The 22,648-nt window shown below is 43.8% G+C and overlaps 1 protein-coding gene and 1 long non-coding RNA gene across 5 annotated transcripts in view; one reads left to right on the top strand and one right to left on the bottom strand.

The window, feature by feature from the left end:
* Tubgcp3 (tubulin gamma complex associated protein 3) overlaps positions 1-7,374 on the bottom strand; it is a 53,763-nt gene extending 46,389 nt beyond the window's left edge. For all 4 annotated transcript variants that reach the window (XM_048800615.1, XM_015483931.2, XM_048800616.1 and 1 more), the window contains exons 1-4: positions 7,092-7,374; positions 6,368-6,435; positions 1,454-1,531; positions 463-680 (exon numbers count right to left, since the gene is read on the bottom strand). In XM_048800615.1, the coding sequence (XP_048656572.1) occupies positions 463-680; positions 1,454-1,531; positions 6,368-6,435; positions 7,092-7,359 (632 nt within the window). In that variant the 5' untranslated portion in view covers positions 7,360-7,374. The remainder of the gene's footprint in view (positions 1-462; positions 681-1,453; positions 1,532-6,367; positions 6,436-7,091) is intronic.
* LOC125616012 overlaps positions 1-22,648 on the top strand; it is a 299,348-nt gene that overhangs the window by 191,493 nt on the left and 85,207 nt on the right. The gene's annotated exons all lie outside the window — the stretch shown is intronic.

Below are 22,648 nucleotides of genomic sequence, written 5' to 3'. Positions count from 1 at the left end.
TCTGACCATCTGTTTTACTGAGATTTCCAGAAATGAACAATAGCAAAAAGCAAAGCCATCTGATTACTTGCACAAGAAACATCCTTAAGATTGGATCTTAACAAAGCTCTTAAGGCACATTAAAGACACTGGCACCTTCCTCATTCTCAGTCATGAGCTCACACTCCCTCAAAACATAACCAGAGTGGATGGCATGTTCCACTCCAGAGGCTACCTCACAGCTGTGCAACCCCGGGGGGCCAAGGTTCCCCGCTCCTAGGCACTACCTTGGCCAGAACCGTCTGCCTGAGGATAATTCAACGGTATCAATTATTGCTGAGTATTACTCATCACCAGCCCAACACAACTGGCCAGGGTGATGACCTGAAGACGCGACCTATGGTGCAATATCAGGCTTGGTTGAAAGCCCGGGACACCTCAGCTCTCCTACACCAGGAGAGTGTGCGTGCAAGCATGCTTTACCCTGGGAGGAGAGGCTGGGGTGCAGGTGCAGGGCCATTGAGGGCACACACGCTGATGCTGCTGATGCCGCTGCTGCCCAGGCTGCCAGAGCTCTGCACCGCCTGGGTGCCCCGGTCCTGGTAATTCAGGGGCAGGGACTGAGGCCTGGCGCAGTAGTAGGGAGTGGAATGAGCATCTCTCGGCAATGCCTGTGCAAACAACGAGGCATAGCTGGACACCTGAAATGGAAGTGCACTGAGGTGAGGGAATGCACGACCACAGACGGGTTCTCCCAAACCTGAAAGGGCATTGGCATGCCCCTTCCTCCATTGCTGGAATTAGATTTGAATTTCACATTTATTAAATAATTTAAGCAAGATGCTTTTTAATAGCCAGAACTAACAAAGCTTTACAAGTTTCTAAAGCCCCACAACCACCACAACGTCTGATGACCAAACACTTCATCCCCACTCCAGGCTGAGTGAAACGTGAGCCAGGCTGCATCCTGGACCTCACCTGGTGACGAGCCCACAGCGCACAGCGAGGCTTTAGAGAGACATGCAGCTACCCCACCCCGTTCCTCAGCCTGGGCACTCTCACGTCTGCAGGACGAGTTTTTCTGGACTGAACCAGGGCACTCTCACAAACAGCACAGGCATGACGGAGCCGTGTGACAGCATGAAGCCCACTGGGACGTCAAGAGGAGTGTGCCCAACACCTGAAGAAAGGCACAAGGAACTCCCCTGGGCCTTCCATGCATCTGTGCTGAAGTGGTAACTCACAAAGCCCAATCTTAAAACCACAACTTAAGCTCGCCGCACACTGTTACAGGAGAAGGACATAATCCTAAAATAGAGCTTAAGGAAACTGCACACTGACTAAAAAGGCCCTTAAAAAAGAAACTGCCTGACCCCAATGGCCAAGCCAGCTCCCTGCTCTCTGCTATCTTCTCAGCTGTAGAGGCTGATTCCTTCCGAACCTGACAGACCGTCCCAACACCAGGGACACTCACCTTGTTTGCCTGCCTGCGCGGGTCTTCACTGAGGTTCAGCAAGAGGTAGAGTATTGACCATTTATTTTTCAAAACTCCCTGTTAAGAAAAAAATTAATACTAAAAGAACTATTTCATATAATTTTCAGTTTTATTTTCCTCTCTCCTAAATATATTTCCAAAATAGAAAAGCATTTTAAAATTCCCCTGGTGACGTCACTCTGTACTCATTTCACATGTCATCAGTACAGCTACCATCAGAAGCTGGAGATAATGTTCCCGAATCACATCCTTGGGTCCATGTTAACCATGCTAACAAACTCCAAAGTTCCCAATAAGAACGAATCTTGACATTACCCTACTTCTGAATAGCAGTATTGTCTCCTCTGAAAAAATCTGAAGAACCTCCCAAACAGTGATCATAGTACAAATGCCATCATAAAAGACACGCGTTGTTTTTTCTTTATCAATGTCTCGCTTAGGTCTGAAGTGTGAGAAGCCTCAGGAGTATGCGGACCTTGTGCGCAGCACCTGGCTGCTAGGATCACTGGCCCCATGTCCCCACGAGGGCTGGCACTTGGGCCCCATTCTTCTCCAGTCCAGCTCCACTCATCCTGGTCCTCAACCCCGTTCACAGCCAAACCTCAACCTGCTTCACCTCAAATGTGCACAGCACCTCCTCTGTTCCAGAGCCTCACGTCTGGACACACAGGCTAGACACAGACACCTTCATCTACGGGACCCACTGCCAGACCATGAACACTTGCAGCATGCAGACTCTTTGTTATATAAAACATTCCCGAAAATTTATTTGAAGAATAAGCTCATCCCAGGTATTTAAATTACTAACTTATAAAACTGATTTACATAAACATTTTCCAGAAACTGAACCAATTCCCCAGCTAAGCAACAAGAAAAAGAAAGAGCCCCGGCCCTGATGGAGTCTCAGCCTGTGTTACAGCAAGCAGGCGGATTACACAACAGCACCCAGGGCTCTCAGAAAGGCGGCCACTCAGGTGAGACGGGAACTGTAGTCAGAGTGCAAGCTGGAAGGGGTGAAGAGTTCTGAGCAGGACACAGGAGCCTGCGGAGGCCTCCTGCAGGGAGCACACCCTGCTTCACGGAGGGGTGCACAAGGCGCTAGAGGCAGCAGGAAGACGGCAGCCACCTGGGAACACACACCTGGGAGCACACTACCCCCTGAAGGGCACCTGACCTGGGGCTCAGGGGCTTGCTCAGGCCAACACTAGCACTCAGGCAACCTCTCCCCCAGATCCCACTTCTCTAAAGATTCTGGAGCAGCAGCTGCCATTTAGAGATGGTCCACAGGATGCAGGTACTTCACCTACAACACCTCCTGCCACAACAGAATGTATTCACTTCATTCCACAAATGAGAGAAACACAGACAGCAAGCCCAAATAATCCACCTACATCACAATGCTGCAGCCAGGATTCAAACCCAGGTCTGCCCGACTCCAAAAGAGGATGACTTGAGAGGAACAGCCCACAAGCCTCGGGAGTCAAGATGGCAGTAGCCTAAGAGTTAGCACACACCAGAGAGGGGACACAAAAGAGAAAGCGCAGGGATGCCCAGAGGCACAACTAGGAACCGTGCCCCACTCAGTTCTGAGGATGCCTGGCTGCAAGTTTCAGTGGCCTTTCCTAAGAAACATCTGACTGAAGGTGTCAGTGGGCATGGCCAGAGGAAAGCCCTTCCTCTGCAACGAAGAGCAGGTCCAGACGCCCGCTCTCCCAAAGAGGGGTTCCTGAACAGAGGGGGAAAAACCACAGTGGGCGAGGGGGTGTTGGGACTGAATGCAGGGTGCTCTCCCACTAAGCTGCACCCAGCTCTTTGTATTTTGAAGCAGGTCTCACTAAGTTCCCAGGCTGGCTTAGACTTGTGACCCTCCTGCCTCAGCCCACCCCCACCCCCGGGGTTACTGGGACTGCGGGCGTGTGCCACTGCACCCCGTGACTGACAGCTTCAACAGAGAAGAGCAGGTGTCAAACAGCCAGGGTCAGCTACTGAGAAGCACCTAATGAGCACCTGATGTATACTGAGTAAGACAGTAACTAGGAAACAGGAGCAGGAAGACAGCCAAGCCACGGGCCAGGAAGCTCGGCACAGCCTCCATCCTCCCCACTCTGGCTGGGGCCTCAGCCACCTCCAGCTGGAGCCAGAGGGCAGAAAGCAAGGGACCTGGTGGTGCAAACATAAACAGTCTCAGCTCTAGCAAGGATGTTTTAAACTACCCCTGCCACCGCGGACTCCAGAAGCCAAGAGGCCTCGATTCACGCATCAAGCTTCAGGGGCTGCGTGTAAACGAGATTTTAAATGAGATGTGTCAGACACCACAAGATCTGGGAACACCAGAGCAGCTGCCCCACCAGAACCAGCATGGCTGGCGTAGCGTCCTGCGGGGCAGCGCCCACCCCCACCGAGGCCTCCTCCTGCCTGGTCCCAGCTGCAGTGTGCTTCTATTCCCCAAGCAAGCCACTCCCCTGTCCTCAGCCCTTCCTTGCCAGTCACACCTATACCCACTCAGGGTCCCACGTCCCCACCCCAAACCTGGACCCTCCTTTCTCTAGAGCTAAAAACCACAACAGCAAGCTGTACTTTAGACTTTCCTTCCATGGCAGGCATAGCAAATGCAGAAGAGGGTCCCACACGGAGAAGACAGGATAGAAAAAATACCAACATTTGTACTTTGGAGCCAGATATTTTTAGAAAAAAGATGGGATGGCTACTTTGCACTTGAATGACTAGTGTTATGCTACCATCTCCTGGTATTTTTTATGTTTCAGCCACACAATGTAAAAAAATCACCCAAGTTAGTTTTCTGGGCTAGTCCTAGGAAGGCAGTCATCATTTCAGAATATTGATGTTTAGAAAGAAACAAACATCAAATTCCAAACAAAATTCTGGGAAACAACTATTTTACTTTTTAATTTATTCTCATTAGTTATACAAGACAGTAGAATGCATATACACAATGGAATATTACTCAGCATTAAAGAAAAATGAAATTATGGTATTTGCCAGTAATGGATGGAGCTAGAGAATATCATGCTAAGCGAAGTAAGACAATCCCAAAAACCAAAGGTAGAATGTTTTCTCTGATATGTGGATGCTCACTTACAATGGGGGGGAGGGCAGTAAAGATACTTTGGATTAGACAGAAGGGAGTGAAGGTAGGGGAGGGGGTATGGGAAGGACAGTAGAATGAATCAAATGTTATTACCCTAGGTACATATATGACTACACAATCAGTGTGAATCTACACCATGTACAACCAGAAAAAGGAGAAATTATACTCCACTTATGTATAATATGTCAAAATGCATTCTACTGTCATGTAGAATGTAACTAACGGAAAACCACCACTTTAAATCACAAAGTTCCTGAACATATTTTCTTCCAATGGCCTATATCAACAGACACACAGGTTTCACAAGATGAGATCCTCCAGGTGGGGATCCCAGCAAGGCTAAGCATCTCAGGAACGTGATACCTGATAGTACATCTTTCTAACACCCAACACCAAGAAGTAATTATTTAAAAAAAAAAAAAAAAAAAAAGATTTAAGAAAAACAAATAATATCACTGTTAGAAACAATCTGTCTAGAAATGCATGTACAAAAAAATTTCCTATTTCTCACTTTGTAAATGTTATCAAAGATGAAAGAGTACACTTAAAACCGTGAATCCAAGTAAAATGATCTGAATTAAGGAATGAGAACACCCTCCCACCCTATTGTCTCTCTGTTTATCCTGAACAAACCAAGTGCTAAGGGCACAACCACCCTCTCTGAGATACCCTCTTGGAATTAAAATGCTCACACAGCACATACATTTAGGCTTGACTTAGGACAGAATATATGTAGAGAGATGAAGATTCAAAAATAAGAGTTTAGTTACTAGTCACATTATGCCAAACTTCACAATTTGTGTCGTTTCAACTTCACATTTGTGAAACAAAGCATTAAACTTCTCTGAACTCACTTTTTGTTCTACAAAAGGACAGAGAAAGCTAGTGAACTCAGTTCCTTTATAGTCAGAAATCTCACCTATAATTTTTTTTCCCCTGCAGGTCTGGAAATTGAACCCAGGGCCTTATGCATAAGTAGGAGAGAGTTCTACCCCTGAGCTACACCCAGTCCTCTCATTCAATCATCTTATTGGCAAAGTCTTTCATAAAAATAACAGGTTAGGGGCTGAGGATGTGGCGTGCTTGCCTGGCATGCATGAGGCACTGGGTTCGATTCTCAGCACCACATTAAAAATAAAAATAAAAAAATAAAGATGTTGTGTCCACCTAAAACTAAAAAAATAAATATTAAAATATATATATATCAGATTAGAGAAACCATTAATTTTCAAGAGTCAGTACCAATCACAAAACATTCAAAATTTTTTAAATAATTCCCTATAAAGGTACAAATTAGGACACAACAAAGTGCATCCGAGGGGAGCTTTTACTGCTGTGTGGACCAGCATGCCTGCTCAGAGCATCATTAAGACCATGACACAACCTTAGAGCCTTCTGAGTCCTTTTCAGTCCAGCTCCATTCATCTTCATAAGCAACTTCACATGAAACCCAGCTAAAATTCACTCAGGGGGTGTTAGAAAGGGGCTGGGGCTCAGCAGTAGACCACTTGTCTAGCACATGCAAGGCCCTGGGTTCGTCCTCAGCAACACATAAAAACAAATAAAATAAAGGTATTGTGTCTAACTACAGATAAAAAATAAATATTAAAAAAATACAGGGAACATTATTACAATTAAGTCATTAATGATCATAGAAAAGCTTGCTGTGATACCACCAAAATGTCCAAGTATTTCCGTCCACTAGGAAGGCCTCCCCACTCATGGGCTGACTCTCACCATGAGTGCCACACCTGCCAACGCAGCTTCTTCCCACCTGCGCGTACCTGGGAATGAAGTTTCCTGTGGAGCTCTGAAAACAATGCAGCATCTGCCTCTCTCCTTTGCCGAATAACTGAAAAGAGAGGAAAGAAATCAGGCATGTTCATCACACGCCAAAACCCACTATTTCATCTATGCTAAAACAACACAAAGGAGTGACACTTTGGCTCTGAAAAACTCTCTGATACTTATAAAATATGGAAAATATTAGGCTGGAGTCAAAGCATTTATGTGAAAATTGCTAAACAGAAACAATGGGATCATTTAGAGTCTATTTACTTACAAATATTAATTAGCAGTGAGGCAAACTATCATCAACTTAACTAGTTAATAATACCTACCTGAAAAGAAGGATGGAAAGTAAAAATACCTTGAATCCTAAATTCTAAGGACAATAAAGTACAACATTCATGACAGTTTACCTGACTTAAAAACTACCCTTACAAAACATTTTGTTAAGATACACAGCGATATTTCATCATTTTAGAGTAAAACACAATAGTCAATTTTTAAAATAAAAATCAAAACAGCTTGTTAATTTTCATATTAATAAATGAATCTAGATATTCAGTTACACGCACAAATCATGTGAAAGGAGTGACAGCAAGCAAGAAGTCCCCCCACGTTCTGTCACGGAAGAGAAAAGCCATGGGTTGGCTGTGGTTCCAAAACTCAGAACATGTTCGTTTCAAAAGCCAGCATGTAACACTTAAAAAAAAAAATACTTACGTTCTTTCTTGATTTTCTCAGCTACCAGAAATTCATCTCTTTCAACAGTTGGGGCAAAGTTGCTGCCAATAACTCGCACAGCAAACTGGAACTGTTGGGCTACATCAGCTGAAAGAGAAGCCAAAGGGTGCAAATTATTGCCACAGTCTGGCTGGGCACAAACAACCAGGAGGTCATGAACCACTTGTAGATTCAAGCAGGAACGAACTTTATTCCCGAACCCCCGCGAACTCCACTCGAACTCCGCGAGACTCAACGGGAACTCCATGAGAACTCAACAAAAACTCCACGAGAACTCAAGGAAAACTCCATGAGAACTCAAAAGTGGTGGGCACCCGAGGCAGCAGGAGCCGCCCCTTCTGGCAAAATGCCAGGCACCATCTTGACCTGGCCGTGGCTCTCAACATCTCCCCCCTTTTGTTTAATGAAACAACAAGTATGTGGCTTAGGGACCCTGCCTGTCTTAGGTTGTCCAATACTACATATGGTCCTTACCCATCATCGGATGAGCTGACCTCAGGCGTCAGCCTCCTGTCTTAGGTTGGTACCACTGCAATTGGATCTTACCCGTCACTGACTACCAGCCCAGCATTTAGCCATACTTGTGGATAGTAGTTTTTACACAAACACCATAATAAACAACCTGCTACAAGCAGAAAGGGGAGGATACAAAATGCCATGACACCAAGCCAATTGACGGCCCGTTTTAGAAAACTTGTACCACCGATGACATCATCAGCAAAGATACCCTGGCACTACCACAATTCACTACACCAACACATAGTTCACAATGCATACAAGTGATACATAGTCCAGGCAAGTTTTGCAAGCAGTTCAAAGTTGAGGAATCCATTAATATATCCATTTCCTCCAAAAGTAAATCGACTCCTTGACTGAGCATCACTTGTTGAGTTATTGTTCACTGATGTATCAGTTTATACAGTTTATTGTGATAGCTATCGCAGAAGCTATAGTTTGGTTTTAAGTCATGCTCTAAAAGATGTCTTCACTGGCACTGGGATGAAGATAGGAATTCTGGCAATGATGGCTAAGAAAAAATTATGTAACATTCTAGCGGGCACTAAAAAAAAGCAATTTTCTAAACAATTTAGAATCCTGAATACAATTGGATATAATGAAAAGGAAAGGTGAAAGTAAACAAACAGATCTGTTAACCACATTTTAAAACAATCCTCAACAGCTGTTTACCCAATTTAAATTAAACCGTTTAAATCAGTGAATAAAAAAAAATATTTGGATCCATTTTTTCATGAGCGCTCCTCATATATGATATATGGACATACGCACATACAGACAACAACACATAACACAGTGTGCACACATAACACAATACATACAACACATAATAGAAAAAGCCTTGTAGCATTTCACAGGTGAAATCTCCATTGCAATGTTTAAAAACGCCACAGTCAAAAAATAAAACTGATCAGAAAAACATTAACCTAGGTCTATATGAGCTCAAAAAACAGAATAAAACTTCAAGATGTGGGAAAGGGCAATAATAAAATAGATTGAAAAAAGCATCCTGGTTACCACCTGGGTTTGACTCTTCTTTTGATATCACATCCTTTTTCCTGTAACTTGCCTATGGGTCTGAAGGTATTCCCACAAGCAAGCCCCAAGGTTTCTTACATCTGAAATAGGCCTTAATGGTGTTCATTATTCATTAGCTTCCTGGTGTGGGAGAACCACTGTCACAGATGTAAGGATAGCCAAACCAGAGTTCTGGATATCAGCTGTTATGGATTTGAGCCAAATCATCTTCTTTTTTGGTCTGTAGAAATCGCTTTGGTTAGTCTCTCTGGAATCCAAATCAACTGCTGTTCTCCCTGTGGAAACACACAAACAGATCCCCGACCCCAGACAATCACTGGGTCAGGATCTTTCCATTGTCCTATTAGAATATCCTTCCAAAGTACCTTAGGCTTATGTACATTTTTTGGACACATATGCCTTTCTGCAGCACTAAGCCCTGATGAATCCAAATTTAAAAAGTTTAGAGTAAAATGGGTTATTTTAAGTTTATCTTTGAGGGATATATACCCCTTCCAAATTCACTCTTTTTGCTTTAATAAGTACATTTTAATAGTTTGATGATCTCTTTCAACTATGCCTTGTCCCTGTGGATTGTATGGGATTCCTGTTATGTGAGTAATGCCAAATGATGAGCAAAATTGCTTAAAAGAGGTAGAAGTATAGCCAGGGCCATTATCTGTTTTTAACTGTTTTGGAACGCCCACAGTGGCAAAATTTTGTAAGCAATGAGCTATAATATCTTTAGATTTTTCTCCGGCATGAAGGGAGCCCATCAAAAATCCAGAAGGAGTACCAACTGTAACATGCAAATATTTTAATTTTCCAAATTCTGGCAAGTATGTGACGTCCATCTGCCAAATATGGTTAGGTATCAGTCCTCTAGGATGGACTCCAAGATTAACTTGTGGTAAAAATGTCACACAATTTTGACATTGTTTTATTATATGTCTGGCTTGTTCCTTAGTTATTTTAAAATGCTTTTGTAAAGTATTAGCATTAACATGAAACCTTTTATGAAAATTTGTAGCTTCTTCAAATGTAGAGAAAATATGTATGTCATGTGTAGTTTTACCTGCTAAATCATTGCCCAAACTAAGGGCTCCAGGCAATCCTGTATGTGCCCTGATATGTCCTATAAAGAATGGATCTTTTCTGTCCCAGATTAGACTTTGTATAGTGGAAAACAAAGAGAATACAGTAGAGGAAGGGAAAATCCTACCAGCATCTTCAAGGGATACTATAGCATTAACTATATACTGACTATCAGAAAATAAATTAAATACAGAATCTTTAAACATCACAAAAGCTTGTGATACTGCATTAAGCTCTACCTTTTGAGCTGATTGTTTGGGTACTAAAAATGTAAAAGTTTGATCAGGGGTAACTACTGCTGCTGTACCATTATTTGACCCATCAGTGAATATTTTTGGAGCATTCAAGATAGGTGTTTTTCTTGTCATTTTTGGAAAAACTACAGGATGCGAAGACCAAAAAGACAACAAAGGGTTAGATGGTAAGTGATTATCAAATGAGCACATGACTATTGCCCAAGTATTTAACTCATTAGCTAACTCATCAATTTGATCCATAGTATATGGAGTAATAATTCTATTGGGAGAAATTCCAAACACTCTCTTTGCTGCTTTTATTCCTTTGAGTATCAATTATCCTACAGCCTCAGGATACCTAGTAAGAATAGTGTTAGGAGAATAAGATAAATGTATCCACAATAATGGACCTTTCGCCAAAATACTCCCGTAGGAATATTTTTTGTTAGTAGTACAATAAATAATAAGAGCAAACTTATATCAATTCTATCCAAATGCATATTTTCCATATATGATTCAATGATTTTTAATGCCTTTCTTGCTTCAGGCGTTAACATGCGGGGTGATTTTGGATCTGATGGACCTTTCAGGATATCAAATAAAGGTCCTAACTCTCCTGTTGGTATGCCTAGATAAGGCCTTATCCAATTTATGTCTCCTAATAACTTCTGAAAGTCATTAAGTGATTTGAGTTGATCTACTCGTATTTGAATTTTTGGTGGACGGACCATGGTTGAGGATAATAGAACTCCTAAATAATTAATTGGAAAATTTAATTGTACTTTATCTATTGCTATCTCTAGATTATAATTAATAGGTGTGTAAGTGTGGCATAACATTCTAGCAATGTGTTTTTATCTTTGTGTGCTAATAATACATCATCCATATAGTGAAACATTTGTAGTTCAGGATTTTGATTTCTAAGTGGCTGGATTGCTTTGTTAACATAAATTTGACACATACTTGGGGCTGTTAGCCATCCCTTGAGGGAGTACTTTCCATTCATATCTCTGATCAGGACCTTCATGATTTAGTGCAGGGATAGTAAATGCAAAACGTGGACTATCCTCAGGATGAATTGGAATTGAAAAAAAAAAAAATCTTTAATATCTATAGCTAAAATATACGAGGTTTTTGGCAAAGCAGACAATTGGGGAATCCCCGATTGAGCAGGTCCCATAATAACCATCTCATTATTAATGGCACTTAAATCTTACAATAATCTCCATTTGCCAGATTTCTTTTTAATGACAAAAATGGGAGTATTATGGGGAGATATGGAAGGTTGTATATGTCCCTCCGCTAATTGTTGTTTGACCAGGTCATGGGCTGCTTGTATCTTTTCTTTAATCGGGGACCACTGAGGAACCCATACTGGTCTTTCTGATTTCCAAGTAAGTCTCAGTGACACCTCCTGAAAACCCAATCCATGTCTATCTATTTCTTGATCTATTTGTATTGGTGCCACTATACTTTGTCCTTTTTCTCCTAATCTTTTTCCTTTCCTAAAACCTTGTCTAGCCATAATAGTGGTCACATTTGGATTGATGTTATCTGTTAATGTCAAACCTAATTGATCTAGGACATCTCATCCCCATAAATTTATAGGAAAATGGTCCAATACATATGGCTGTATAGTTCCTTCACATCCTTCAGGATCCTTCCAATCTAATACCATTGCACTTCTATGGGGATTAGTCGCCACTCCTAGGCCTTGAAGCATTTGAGTGGCTTGTTGTAACGGCCAATGTTTTGGCCATTCTTGACGAGATATGATGCTAAGGTCAGCACCTGTGTCCAGTAGCCCATTAAACTCATGTCCTTGAATATTTAGTTTTAGCATTGGGCGAGAATCTAAATTTAAAAAAAGCATAGCCCAATCTACACCTGTGGAGCCTAATCCCCTGGAACCTCTTTCTATAGTACTACTGGAAAATTTATCATGTAGGCGGGGTATTATTAATAACTGTGCTATTCTATCTCCTGGTGAAATTACTGATATACCCTTTGGAGAACTGGCTATAATTTGTATTTCACCTTCATAATCGGGATCAATTACCCCAGGACTTATCATAAGTCCTTTTAGAGTAGAAGAACTGCGTCCCAATAATAAGCCTACTGTTCCTTGGGGAAAAGGTCCTTTTACCCCTTTGGGAATGATTTGAACTCCCATCTCTGGAGTTAGTACTGCTCTGGCGGAGGCGCAAATGTCCAAACCTGCGCTCCCTCTGGTTTGTCTAATGAGGGATCTAATGGATAATGTGTCCTGAGCACTACCCTGATGGTGCAGCTGGGTTCCTCCATGGTGTTGCTGGGTTCCTCCAGTGCCCCGTATATTTGTATTCGTGGGCCCCGGAGCATTGGGCCCCCCTGTCAGTTTTTTGGCAATGGAGCCCGATGCTTTTCTCCACAATATCGTGGAAAAACACCTGGTCCTTGTCCGTTTTTGATAATGGAGGACCCTCTATGGTAGTTTGAGAATGGCATTCATTAGCCCAATGTCTTCCTCTATGGCATCGTGGGCAAATACCCAGCATTCTACCCCTTTGGTCATACAGTTTTGTTAAACCCTACTCCTATGGAGCAACTCCTTCTAAAATTCCTGTTTGTCACAATTGTAGCATGTTCTTGGCCTGGCACCTAAAGCCTGTTGTACTGCAGCTGCCAAGGCTTGCCCCTGTTCATTAATGTCTCTACATAATTTATGTGTTTAAATCTCCATGTTTCCATGGTCTAATGGCCTCCCTGCACCATCTATTTGCCTGTTCGAAGGCTAGTTGTTTTATTAATGGCATCACTTGTTCTACATCCCCAAAGATTCTGGTAGCTGTTTGTATAAGCCTATCTACAAATTCAGCATAAGATTCATTAGCTCCTTGTATTACCTTAGATAATTGACCTTGTAAATCTCCATGCCCCTGTAAAGTTTTCCATGCCCTAACCGTGGCTGACGCGATTTGTGAGTATATCGCAGGATCATATCTAATTTGTTGCAGCTGACCCTCATAACGTCCCTCTCCTAACAAGATATCTAGATTTCTCTTAGGATAACCAGCTGCTGCATTTCGCCTAGCCGTCTCCGTGCAAAATTCCTGATTGGCAACCTTCCATAACAGATATTGTCCTCCATTTAGCATAGCTTTGCACATACTAGTCCAATCTGCTGGCGTCATGTTCAAGTTGGCAATGGATTCGACCATACTTACAGTGAAGGGTGCTTGAGGACCATAGGTTGTTACAGCCTCTTTCAGCTGCTTCACTGTTTTGAAATCTAAAGCACGGTGAATTCGCTGCCCTCCTGCCTGCTCAAATACAGGGCATGCTAACCTTTCAAGTTCTGTCTCAGGATCCCATCTATCAACTACGGGGGTTGAGGGCCACTCAGCATATGTTGTCTCCATAGGTGGAGCTGTTGGTTGGACACCCATGCCCTCTAGTGATAGAAAGGTGTTAGTAGCATCCTCCCATTGTAACTTGTCTCCTGATAGCCTTTCCTTCTCTAAACTTTCTTCCCCTGTCTGACTAACTCAAGAGACTTCCTCTTTTACTTGATCTAAAATGTCTTCTCCTTGACTAAGCAAACAACATTGTACCAACATCCATAATGGTAATGTGCCAACTAGCAGAGTTCCTGGGCTTTCCTTTTCTATCCTTTTTAAATCTTCACCATGATGGTTCCATTGTGATATATTTAACAGCCCCTCTTTAATGAACCATGGGCTACACCTTTGTATCGTCTTAACGTATGCCCTAAGTGTTCTTGATTTTACTGAGATGCCTCCTTTCCTCTAGTAATTTACTTAACACCCTTTCGGTTTGGTTTTTACTAATTTTTAACTCCATATTTCTGCTATAAAGATACGCAACCCAACAAGATAACACAAAACAAAACCGAAACAAAACAGAACAAAAATCCGTTGTATCAGTTTTTCTATTTCCTTGACATGTGTATCCACGGTCTATCTCTATCTCTTCCTCAGGGCCGAACAACTTCAAACCTTGAGCCAACCACTTTCCCCAGTTTGCCTGAGAAAGTCCTAGGGACAGGCAGCTTGAAACAAAAAGAATACGAATCAAAACAAGTACACATTGTTTTTTGAAATGGCCACCCATTCTCTCGCCCTGCCCTCAGGGGCGAGTAGTTTCACTTACCCCCATGTTTCAGGCGTTCCCCATACGGGCCACCAAATGCCGCAGTCTGGCTGGGCACAAATAACCGGGAGGTCACGAGCCACTTGTAGATTCAAGCAGGAACGAACTTTATTCCCGAACCCCCGCGAACTCCACTCGAACTCCGCAAGGACTCAACAGGAACTCCGCAAGAACTCAACAGGAACTCAATGGAAACTCCATGAGAACTCAAAAGTAGCGGGCACCCGAGGCAGCAGGCGTGGCTCCTTCTGGCAAAATGCCAGGCACCATCTTGACCTGGCCGTGGCTCTCAACAATTATGACCAATAGGCCACGTTTCAGTCACCCAGCCTTGAGGTCAAGAAAGTAGACTAGGCGCACAAGTCTACCTTCCACCTTCTCTAAGATCTTAACTGAGAAGACAGAAAAGCTACTAAATTATAATGAAATGAATGAATGAATAAAACCAGAGTTTCATCAAAAAGAGGGGAGAGACAGCAGCAGACCAAAGAGTCAGAAAAATTCTAGAGGATAAACTGGATCAATCATCACACGAAAAAGTGGCAGGAAAAAGCCACACTCCAGATACAGGACCTGGGAAGCAGGCCTGAGAAGGCCTCTGAGCAGCGCCCAGGCGGCACACAGAGAAAGCCAGGCTCACCCACCAACAGTCAGCCATTTGTATCAACACCCCTAGACAAAGATGGCGCTGGCCTCCACCACCTTCAGAAATACCACTAAACTGAGAATAAGGCAATTATTTAAAAAGGCATAGACCACAAGGGCAAAGAAACGTAGCAGAAATGAAGTCCAAGACTGGTTCACAAACTGTGAAGAGGTGCATGACTGACAGGAAGGCAGCAGAAGTCAAATCCAAGGTCAGCCAGGACTGGGAACAGATGCCAAGAAGAAATACAGTGCCCTCCACAGTGCCAGGGAGGCTCCAAAGGGGCAGGAGCTCGTCGTCCTCTCAAGATGGCCACCACAGGGCAGACGGAGCGGCTGGCAAGGCAGAGGTTGGCAAACCAACACCATCATGCCTCACCCACCACAGTCCCTCAGAGTGCTGTGACAAAGCTGTGTCCCTACTAGACCTACATGACCAAGCATCCCGGGAGCCTGAGTGAAGGAAGGACACAGCAGAGGGGACTCGTTTGATCTAGATGTCACCTATAAGAAACCACCCAGAATATAATAAAGGCAGTTAAAAATAAAAGGACAAGAAAAGGCAGATCACTCAAACTCTGTTCAGAACAAATGTGAACCAGGTAGGAACCAATAGGCAAAGCAAACTAGACCCAGAAAGTCCATCAGGACACAGGAGGACACTGCACAGTAATAAAAAGCCAGTTCACTAGGACAACATCTTCAAGGTACACATTCCTACCAGGGAGTGGGGAGGGAGCTTAAGACGCAGGAGGCACATGCAATAGAGGAGACAGAGAAGCACATTCTCAAATATGCTTGGAGAGGCCGGGGCCTGCCGCAGGATGGAGCAAACAGGGGAGAGGAAACCCACTGCTCTAACAACCACGCAGAGCAGCACTGCTCTTCCGTGTGCATGGGAAGGATCTGTTAGCATAGACCAGATCAGGGGTCACAAAACCACCTCTAGAACACGAAATAACTAGATATTATTCAGAGCAAAATCTGCAACACTAACAGAATTAAACTAGAAATGAATAACATGGTATATGAAAATCTCCAAGTATCTGGAGGTCAATTAGCACATAATATATGGGCCAAAAAGAAAGCCTCCAAGGAAATCAGAAAATTCACAGAAAATGAAAATACAATGTATCACAAAATGTACTAAACACATACTACTACAGCACTTAGAGGGAGATTTACAACATGAAAGGACAAGGAAGACATAAAAGAGACCTCAAATCAACAACCTCAGTTTACACAATAAAATCCAGAAAAAAGGACAAACTAAACTCAATGTATGCATTAGGTAATACTAAAATTTAGAGCAAAACCAATCAAATTTAAAACAAACATAGAAGGAAAAAAAATAACAAATCCAAAAGTTGGGTTCTTTATAAAAAAGAAAGAAAAAATAAGATAGGATTGATAAACCTCTACCAGAATGACCAAGAAAAACAAGAAGCAAATACAAAAACGAAAGAGGGGAAGGAATATTGGCACTGATCCCACAGAAACTCAAGAGGCAATGAGGGCTAAATCATTTATGAAGATACTGACCCTCAAGAAGGCAAAGCACAGCTCTCTCCACTGGGGGATGCAGGCTGCACCTAAGACTTTCTTCCAAAGGGCTCAGGACAGAAGGCGGGAGGGACTGTAAGGAGAAGCATGCCCAGCACAGCGATCAAGGCTGACACCAACAGGCTCAGGCCCTCTGACAGTCTCCCCTACTAGATGAAGTACCACAAATGCACTTCATCTCTCTGGGCTTTCTCCCAAAAATACATGACCCAGTCAGCCCAGGAGAAAAATATCAGACAAACCAGAACTGAGGCATTCTATGCAATGACCTTGACCTTCAAAACTGTCAGAATCAGCTGGGCACTGTGGCTCAAGCCTGTAATTCAAGCAATTCAGCAGGCTGAGGAGGAGGATCACAAGTTCAAAGTCAGCCTCAACAAAAGCCAGGCACTAAGCAACTCCACAAGACCTTGTCTCTAAATAAAACAATAAAAAATAGGGCAGGGGATGTGGTTCAGTGGCCGAGTGCCCCTGAGTACAATCCCCAGTACCAAAAATAAATAAATAAATAAATAAATACTGTCAGAATCATTATTTAAAAAAAAAAAAAAGAAAGAAAGAAAAGAAAAGAAAGACTGATTCTGAGAAACCCCAGCGTCCACAGAGTCCAGAGGAACGCAGAGAGACCTGAGGACGAAAGCCATGTGGCCCATGAGAGGGAATGCTGGAATGCAAGCGGCAGGAGGGTAAGAAAGCAGCCCAAACACAGCACAGACTTGTTCATGTGGAAGTGCTCTCTGAGACTGGGGGCTGCAGCCCTGCTGGCAGTGTCCAAGCACGGGAGCGCGGCAGGGCGTGTGGGAACTGTGCATGTGTTGTATTTATCCACCCCCAAATCACGCTAAAACAAAGTCGCTGCTGCCACTGTTTGATTGGATTTTGGTTTTGGTTCACAAATCCTGTCTTCACTGGTCTGGAGTGGGTCCATGCTGTCGATATTTTTTTAAACCTCCATTTTAACTCCTTAGTCTTAAAGATAAGAATAAAACAACTGAAACATTTTTTTTTAAGTTTTTTGTAAATTAGAAAGTAAACCTCAACTTACAACACACCACATATGAAAATTAACCCAGATGTACCACACGTAAGAGTAAAGTGTCAGTCCTCTCAGGAAAATAGAAATACAAACAGCAACAAAAAGAAGAAATCTTTAGCATGTGTCAAAGGTTACCAAAATTTTGATCAAGATTATATGATCATAAACCAAAGTTATGATCGAATTTTTTAATGGACAAACTGACCTTCAAGATTAAAAGGCCTCTGCTCTGCACACACACCTGTCTGAAGGGCTGCGAAGAGGACACTGGGGATGCAAGTGGGAGGAGGGCCGACAGCCACCCCCAGATGCAGATGCACAGTGCACCTGCCTCCAGCAGGGACACCCAGGAGCAGAGACACCCAGGAGCAGGGACACCCAAGAGCAGGGTCCCCAGGAGCAGGGACACCCAGGAGCAGGGACACCCAGGAGCAGGGTCCCCAGGAACAGGGACACCCAGGAGCAGGGACACCCAGGAGCAGGGACACCCAGGAGCAGGGTCTCCAATAGCAGGGACACCCAGGAGCAGGGACACCCAGGAGCAGAGACACCCAGAAGCAGGGTCCCCAGCAGGGGGCCAACAGTGACAGCTGATAGGGACCACATAAAGAGCTCAGGATGAAGAAATAACAAATGTTCAGTTCAGTAAAATGCTTGTGCCCTCCACAATTGCCTGGTTGCCACTCCCTTGCCCACACCAACCAACCTGCTTAGGCTCCTGTGGGATCCGAGGTGCCAGCATTGGTTGAAACACAGTGCTCTAACACAAAACGCTGCTCTGGACCTGTGGCACCTAAGCTTTTGGGTTCAGTGTCCCTTTACAATCTCTAGATTCAGGATCCCGAAGAGTTTTTGTCTATGTAGGTTACACCTATCCAGGGTTACCATATTATAAGCCATGACAATTTTAAATATTGACTTACTTTAACAACTTACAACGTAATAGTTAAATAATTCTATGTATATACTTTAATCTGTAGGTTATGTATAATAACCTAAACAATGCACATGCTCTACACAGTTGTTACAGTGTATTATTTAGGGAATTGATGAAAAGATCTGGACATACTCAGTACAAATGCAAAGTGATCAGTTGAATCTGTGGACCCAAAGCCCACTGATGCGGAGGACAATTTAGACATTTGATAAATATTTCAATTTACCTTTAATATATGTTTCAACATTCATTTAACACTCACTGATTTTCCCAAGAGTATAATTATCATATTCTCAAAAGAAAGATTACACGGTTTTACTCAAAAGCAAGATTACGCATTACACATCATTCACCACTTTAGAAAATCATGAAATCAACAGCAGCTCTGTCCCTGACACTGGACCACCAAGAAAACACTCCTTGCGGTTGGGAGTAGACTCATAGGGGTCTTACTTACTTTGATACTTTGTACACTACAGTCATACCTGAACATTCATGTTGCCATGCTAATCTAAGGTAAACTCCCCTTTATTTTGTGATAGTAAAACCAGACCTGCGTGTGAAATGAAATTATTAAAACGTTATGGTAAGAAACCAATGCTGGGGAAGAGGTCAATTCCACTCCCCTCTCTCAGCCTTTCTCCAAGAAGTCTAATTAACCAAGGGTCCCTATCTTTTGGATTGTAAATAACTATCCCAGGAATCTGACTACTCCCTCTTGATATGTAACAGGTGCCTGGGCAAAGCCTCTCTTCTTACCTGTTTCTGTCAGCATGCTTCATGCTAAAGACCCTGCACAAGGCCTTCAGGCACACAGATTAGGAATTTAAAAAAAAAAAAAAAAAGAGGAAAAATACACAATGATGGGATGGGTCTAAGATGATGTAACCTATAAATATCGTGAAAAATTGTGGATCAGGGCTCAGAATTTGGAGTTTCTGTTCCTCTGGGTCCACAGGCATAAAATAAGGTCTGGAATTCTCCTCCTCTCCCAGTGCTGCTTGCTGCTTCTAGACAGGTTTGGGAGGCCGTCTGTCACGTGCCAGCACTTTCCCCTCCTGATAGGTTGAGGCACTGTCGGTCATTCCCCCGATGATCTGGCTACTCTTAAGTTGCTGAAGACGGTAGACCCCGATCTTGAGGGCAGAAATAATACAACCATATGTGTCTTTATGCGTAGGCGTGCCTTCCTACAGCCCCATGGGTCGAGCTATGCTCACCTGTTCCCCTTGCTCTGTTTGGGACAGAATATTCCATGGAAACGCCCTTTGTGTGTCCCCTTCTCTTACTCTGCCCTTGGGTGTGGCCTACCCAGGTGTCAGTCAACCTGCTGACAGCAGACATCATGAAGCTAGATTCAGCCCCCTGAAACCTGACCCCTTGCCTCATTTGAATGGCTTCTCCTCAATCTTTCTGCGGACCCTTAAGGACAGAGAAGCCATCACAGCACCCCCAAAGAAAAATGTATTTCTGACTCTTGTGTGGTTATTTCGCACAATCCAGTTCCCCTAGAGTGACCCTGTTTTAGTCGCAAGCAACATGGCAGATGGGTCTGTTTCCCACAAGAATTTCTCTTTGCCCCATGGGACAACTGAAGATTACAAGGTAAGGAACACGGAGGCTTACACAGCATTATGAGAGAAGTGCTGCTCTGACACAGCTGAAGCATGCCACCACCAACCTCACTGATTCCATGAGAGAAATACTGCCTATTCAAAGACACAAGTAGAATGCACTCCAGCAGGGCAGGGATGTGGAAGTAGGGTCTTCACATCACTGGCAGTATGTTGTTTCAAGCAAATTCACAGGTGCCAGATGTTGGGAAAGTGATGGTCCAGTTTGGATTTTGAATGTCCCCAAAAGGCCTATGTGTTAAAAGCCTCGAGGACAGCAGTGTGCTCCAGCACGCTGCCGCAGTCTGGCTGGGCACAAATCACGAGCCACTGAAGCAGGAACAAACTTTATTTTTAAACTGCAGGAAAACACTTCACACAGCTCCGGGGGAATCCTCCCGAAGGCCATGAGGCTTGTCCAGGAACCCCCAGCCGGAAATATCTCTCCCGGAAATCCCTCCTCCTGCACTTCCCCAACCAATGGGAACTCTCGGGGAATCCCCGGAAATCCCCACGAGAACTCCAAAATAGTGCGAGAACTCAAAAGCTGCGGCAGAGGCGGATAGTAATGCCTCGCCTGTCAATCAATACTGTTGGCAAAATGCCAGGGGCCATATAGACTCCGCCGTGGCTCTCAGCAGCACGCATTTGGATGGTGATGAGCAGCCTCACCACAGACCAACGCAACCAACCAATCGTGGACTAGAACCTCCAAAACTGAAGCCGAAATAAATTTCTTTATAGGTCAATTATCTCGAGTATTCCTCATAGTAACAGGAAGCTGACACATGGGAAATAATGATTATGTTAACTTTATAAAATCATTAAGCACTATTATACAGTAGGTACTTGGCTTCTGAAGGTCCATTGAAGCCAAGTACACATTTTTGTTTTTTAAGATGTATTAAGGGCCACAGCCAAATCGGGATGACGCATGGCATTTTTGCCAGAAGTAGTGGTTGACAGGTGACGCCAGCGAGCCATTAAGATGATGACTTTTGAGTTCTCTCGGAGTTCCCATTGAGTTCCGGTTGAGCTCTCACGGGGATTCCTGAAGAGTTCGCGTTGGTTGGTGAAGTTCCGGTGGTGGGAGTTCCGGTTGGTGTGTGATGTGCCTGGAAGGGTGCGAGGGTGGCGTTCACGTGAGTTCGGAAATATAGTTTGTTCCTGCTTGAGTGGCTCGTGATTTGTGCCCAGCTAGACTGCAGCAAAGATGCCTTATGGAGGGATGCAGTGGCTCATGCCTATAATCCCAGTGGCTTGGGAGGCTGAGGCAGGAGGATCTCCAGTTCAAAGCCAGCCTCAGCAATTTAGCAAGTCCTTGTCTCAAAATAAAAAATAAAATGGGCTGGGAATGTGGCACAGTGGTTGAGCACCACTGGTTTCAATCCCCAGTAGCAAAAAAAAAAAAAAAAAAAAGCCTTATGAAACTTTAATAGGAATTTCACCTTAAAAGTAGCAAGAATCTCTTATGTCTTGATTTCACTGTATTAAAAAGCAACATATTACAAGAGCATAAAGCCAAGTGTTTGCAATATATCATCAGAAAATGAGGCAATTAAATGTTCTGGGGAGTTAGCAGATAAAATGCCCACTAATTAAATTTTTTAGATGTCAAGTTATAAAGGCAGTAATTAATATTGCTCTTTGCTCAATGACAGAGAAGTTTAAAAGACATAATAAGGTAAGCTACTAAATACATTCACAAAATGTTGTAGTAAGCAGTAGCATAAGTGCAATGATCAATATCAAAAATGACCAAGACAGAGCAGAGAATGCCTTCCTGAAATATCTTATTCCAAGAGCCCCTCTGGATCTCACTAAGAGCCTACTGACTCTTGACACAGACACAATCTACACTAGCAGATAAGAGGGCAGAATTTCACTGAAGCATTTCCATCTCCTAGAAGGGGTGAAACTTTTAGGTCAATCAAAAAGTCCCAAGATAAAGAATTTTTAAGTTTAGAAATGTCACTCTAGCTCATGAGGAACAACTTTAAAATCCAGTTGTGATGATGACAAGGTATAAATGTGTGGTTTATCCCTGGAAGAAAACATCTTGGAATCACAGAAAAGGAAAACATACGTTCAAGGGAGAACGCCACAACCAGCCCCCTCTGTAATCTGACTTCTCCTGATGAGCAAGAGGACACCAGACCCTGCGCCTCTGCCCTGAAGACCACCAGGGGCTCCGGGGCTGGAACAGTCTGCTCCTCTCAGCCTCACGAAGGCTTCCCTGCCCTCTGCGCAGTCACTTTCCACTGATCCCTTCTTGACACTGAGTCGCCTCCCTGGAAAGTGGGATCTGTGACCAGATTGACTGTATCCTGGTAGCTCCAGCACCTGGTACTGCCCAGGAAAGATGCCAAGTGGAGCAAGAACCGGATGAAGTCAAATAGGAGTGACACAAAATCATTCATCCTTCGTCCCTTAGGTCACCACGGAGCATTCCACAAGTTACACGCATTAATTGTCATAAAGCATGAACGAAGGTGAAGGAGCATTCTCGGTATTTTAAACGTAAGTGGCTTAGCCAGCCTTCAAAACGGCTCATCTCTACGCTGCGGAGCCTATGGGCTAAGTGGCACAGTCGCTTCAACTCCTGTGACGGTCCCTCACGGTGCGCCTGATGTCTCCCCGCACCAGGGCCAGGAGGTGACGTCCTGCGCTTCCCCCGGAGCCCTCAGCCCGGGCGGGTCGGCAGCTGCACCGGGGCTGTCGGCCGT

This window comes from Marmota marmota, unplaced genomic scaffold (assembly GCF_001458135.2).
Source record: "Marmota marmota marmota unplaced genomic scaffold, marMar, whole genome shotgun sequence".
Taxonomy (NCBI): Eukaryota; Metazoa; Chordata; class Mammalia; order Rodentia; family Sciuridae; genus Marmota; species Marmota marmota.
The sequence above is the reverse complement of the archived record's forward strand: the minus strand, read 5'-3'. Positions and strand labels throughout refer to the sequence as shown.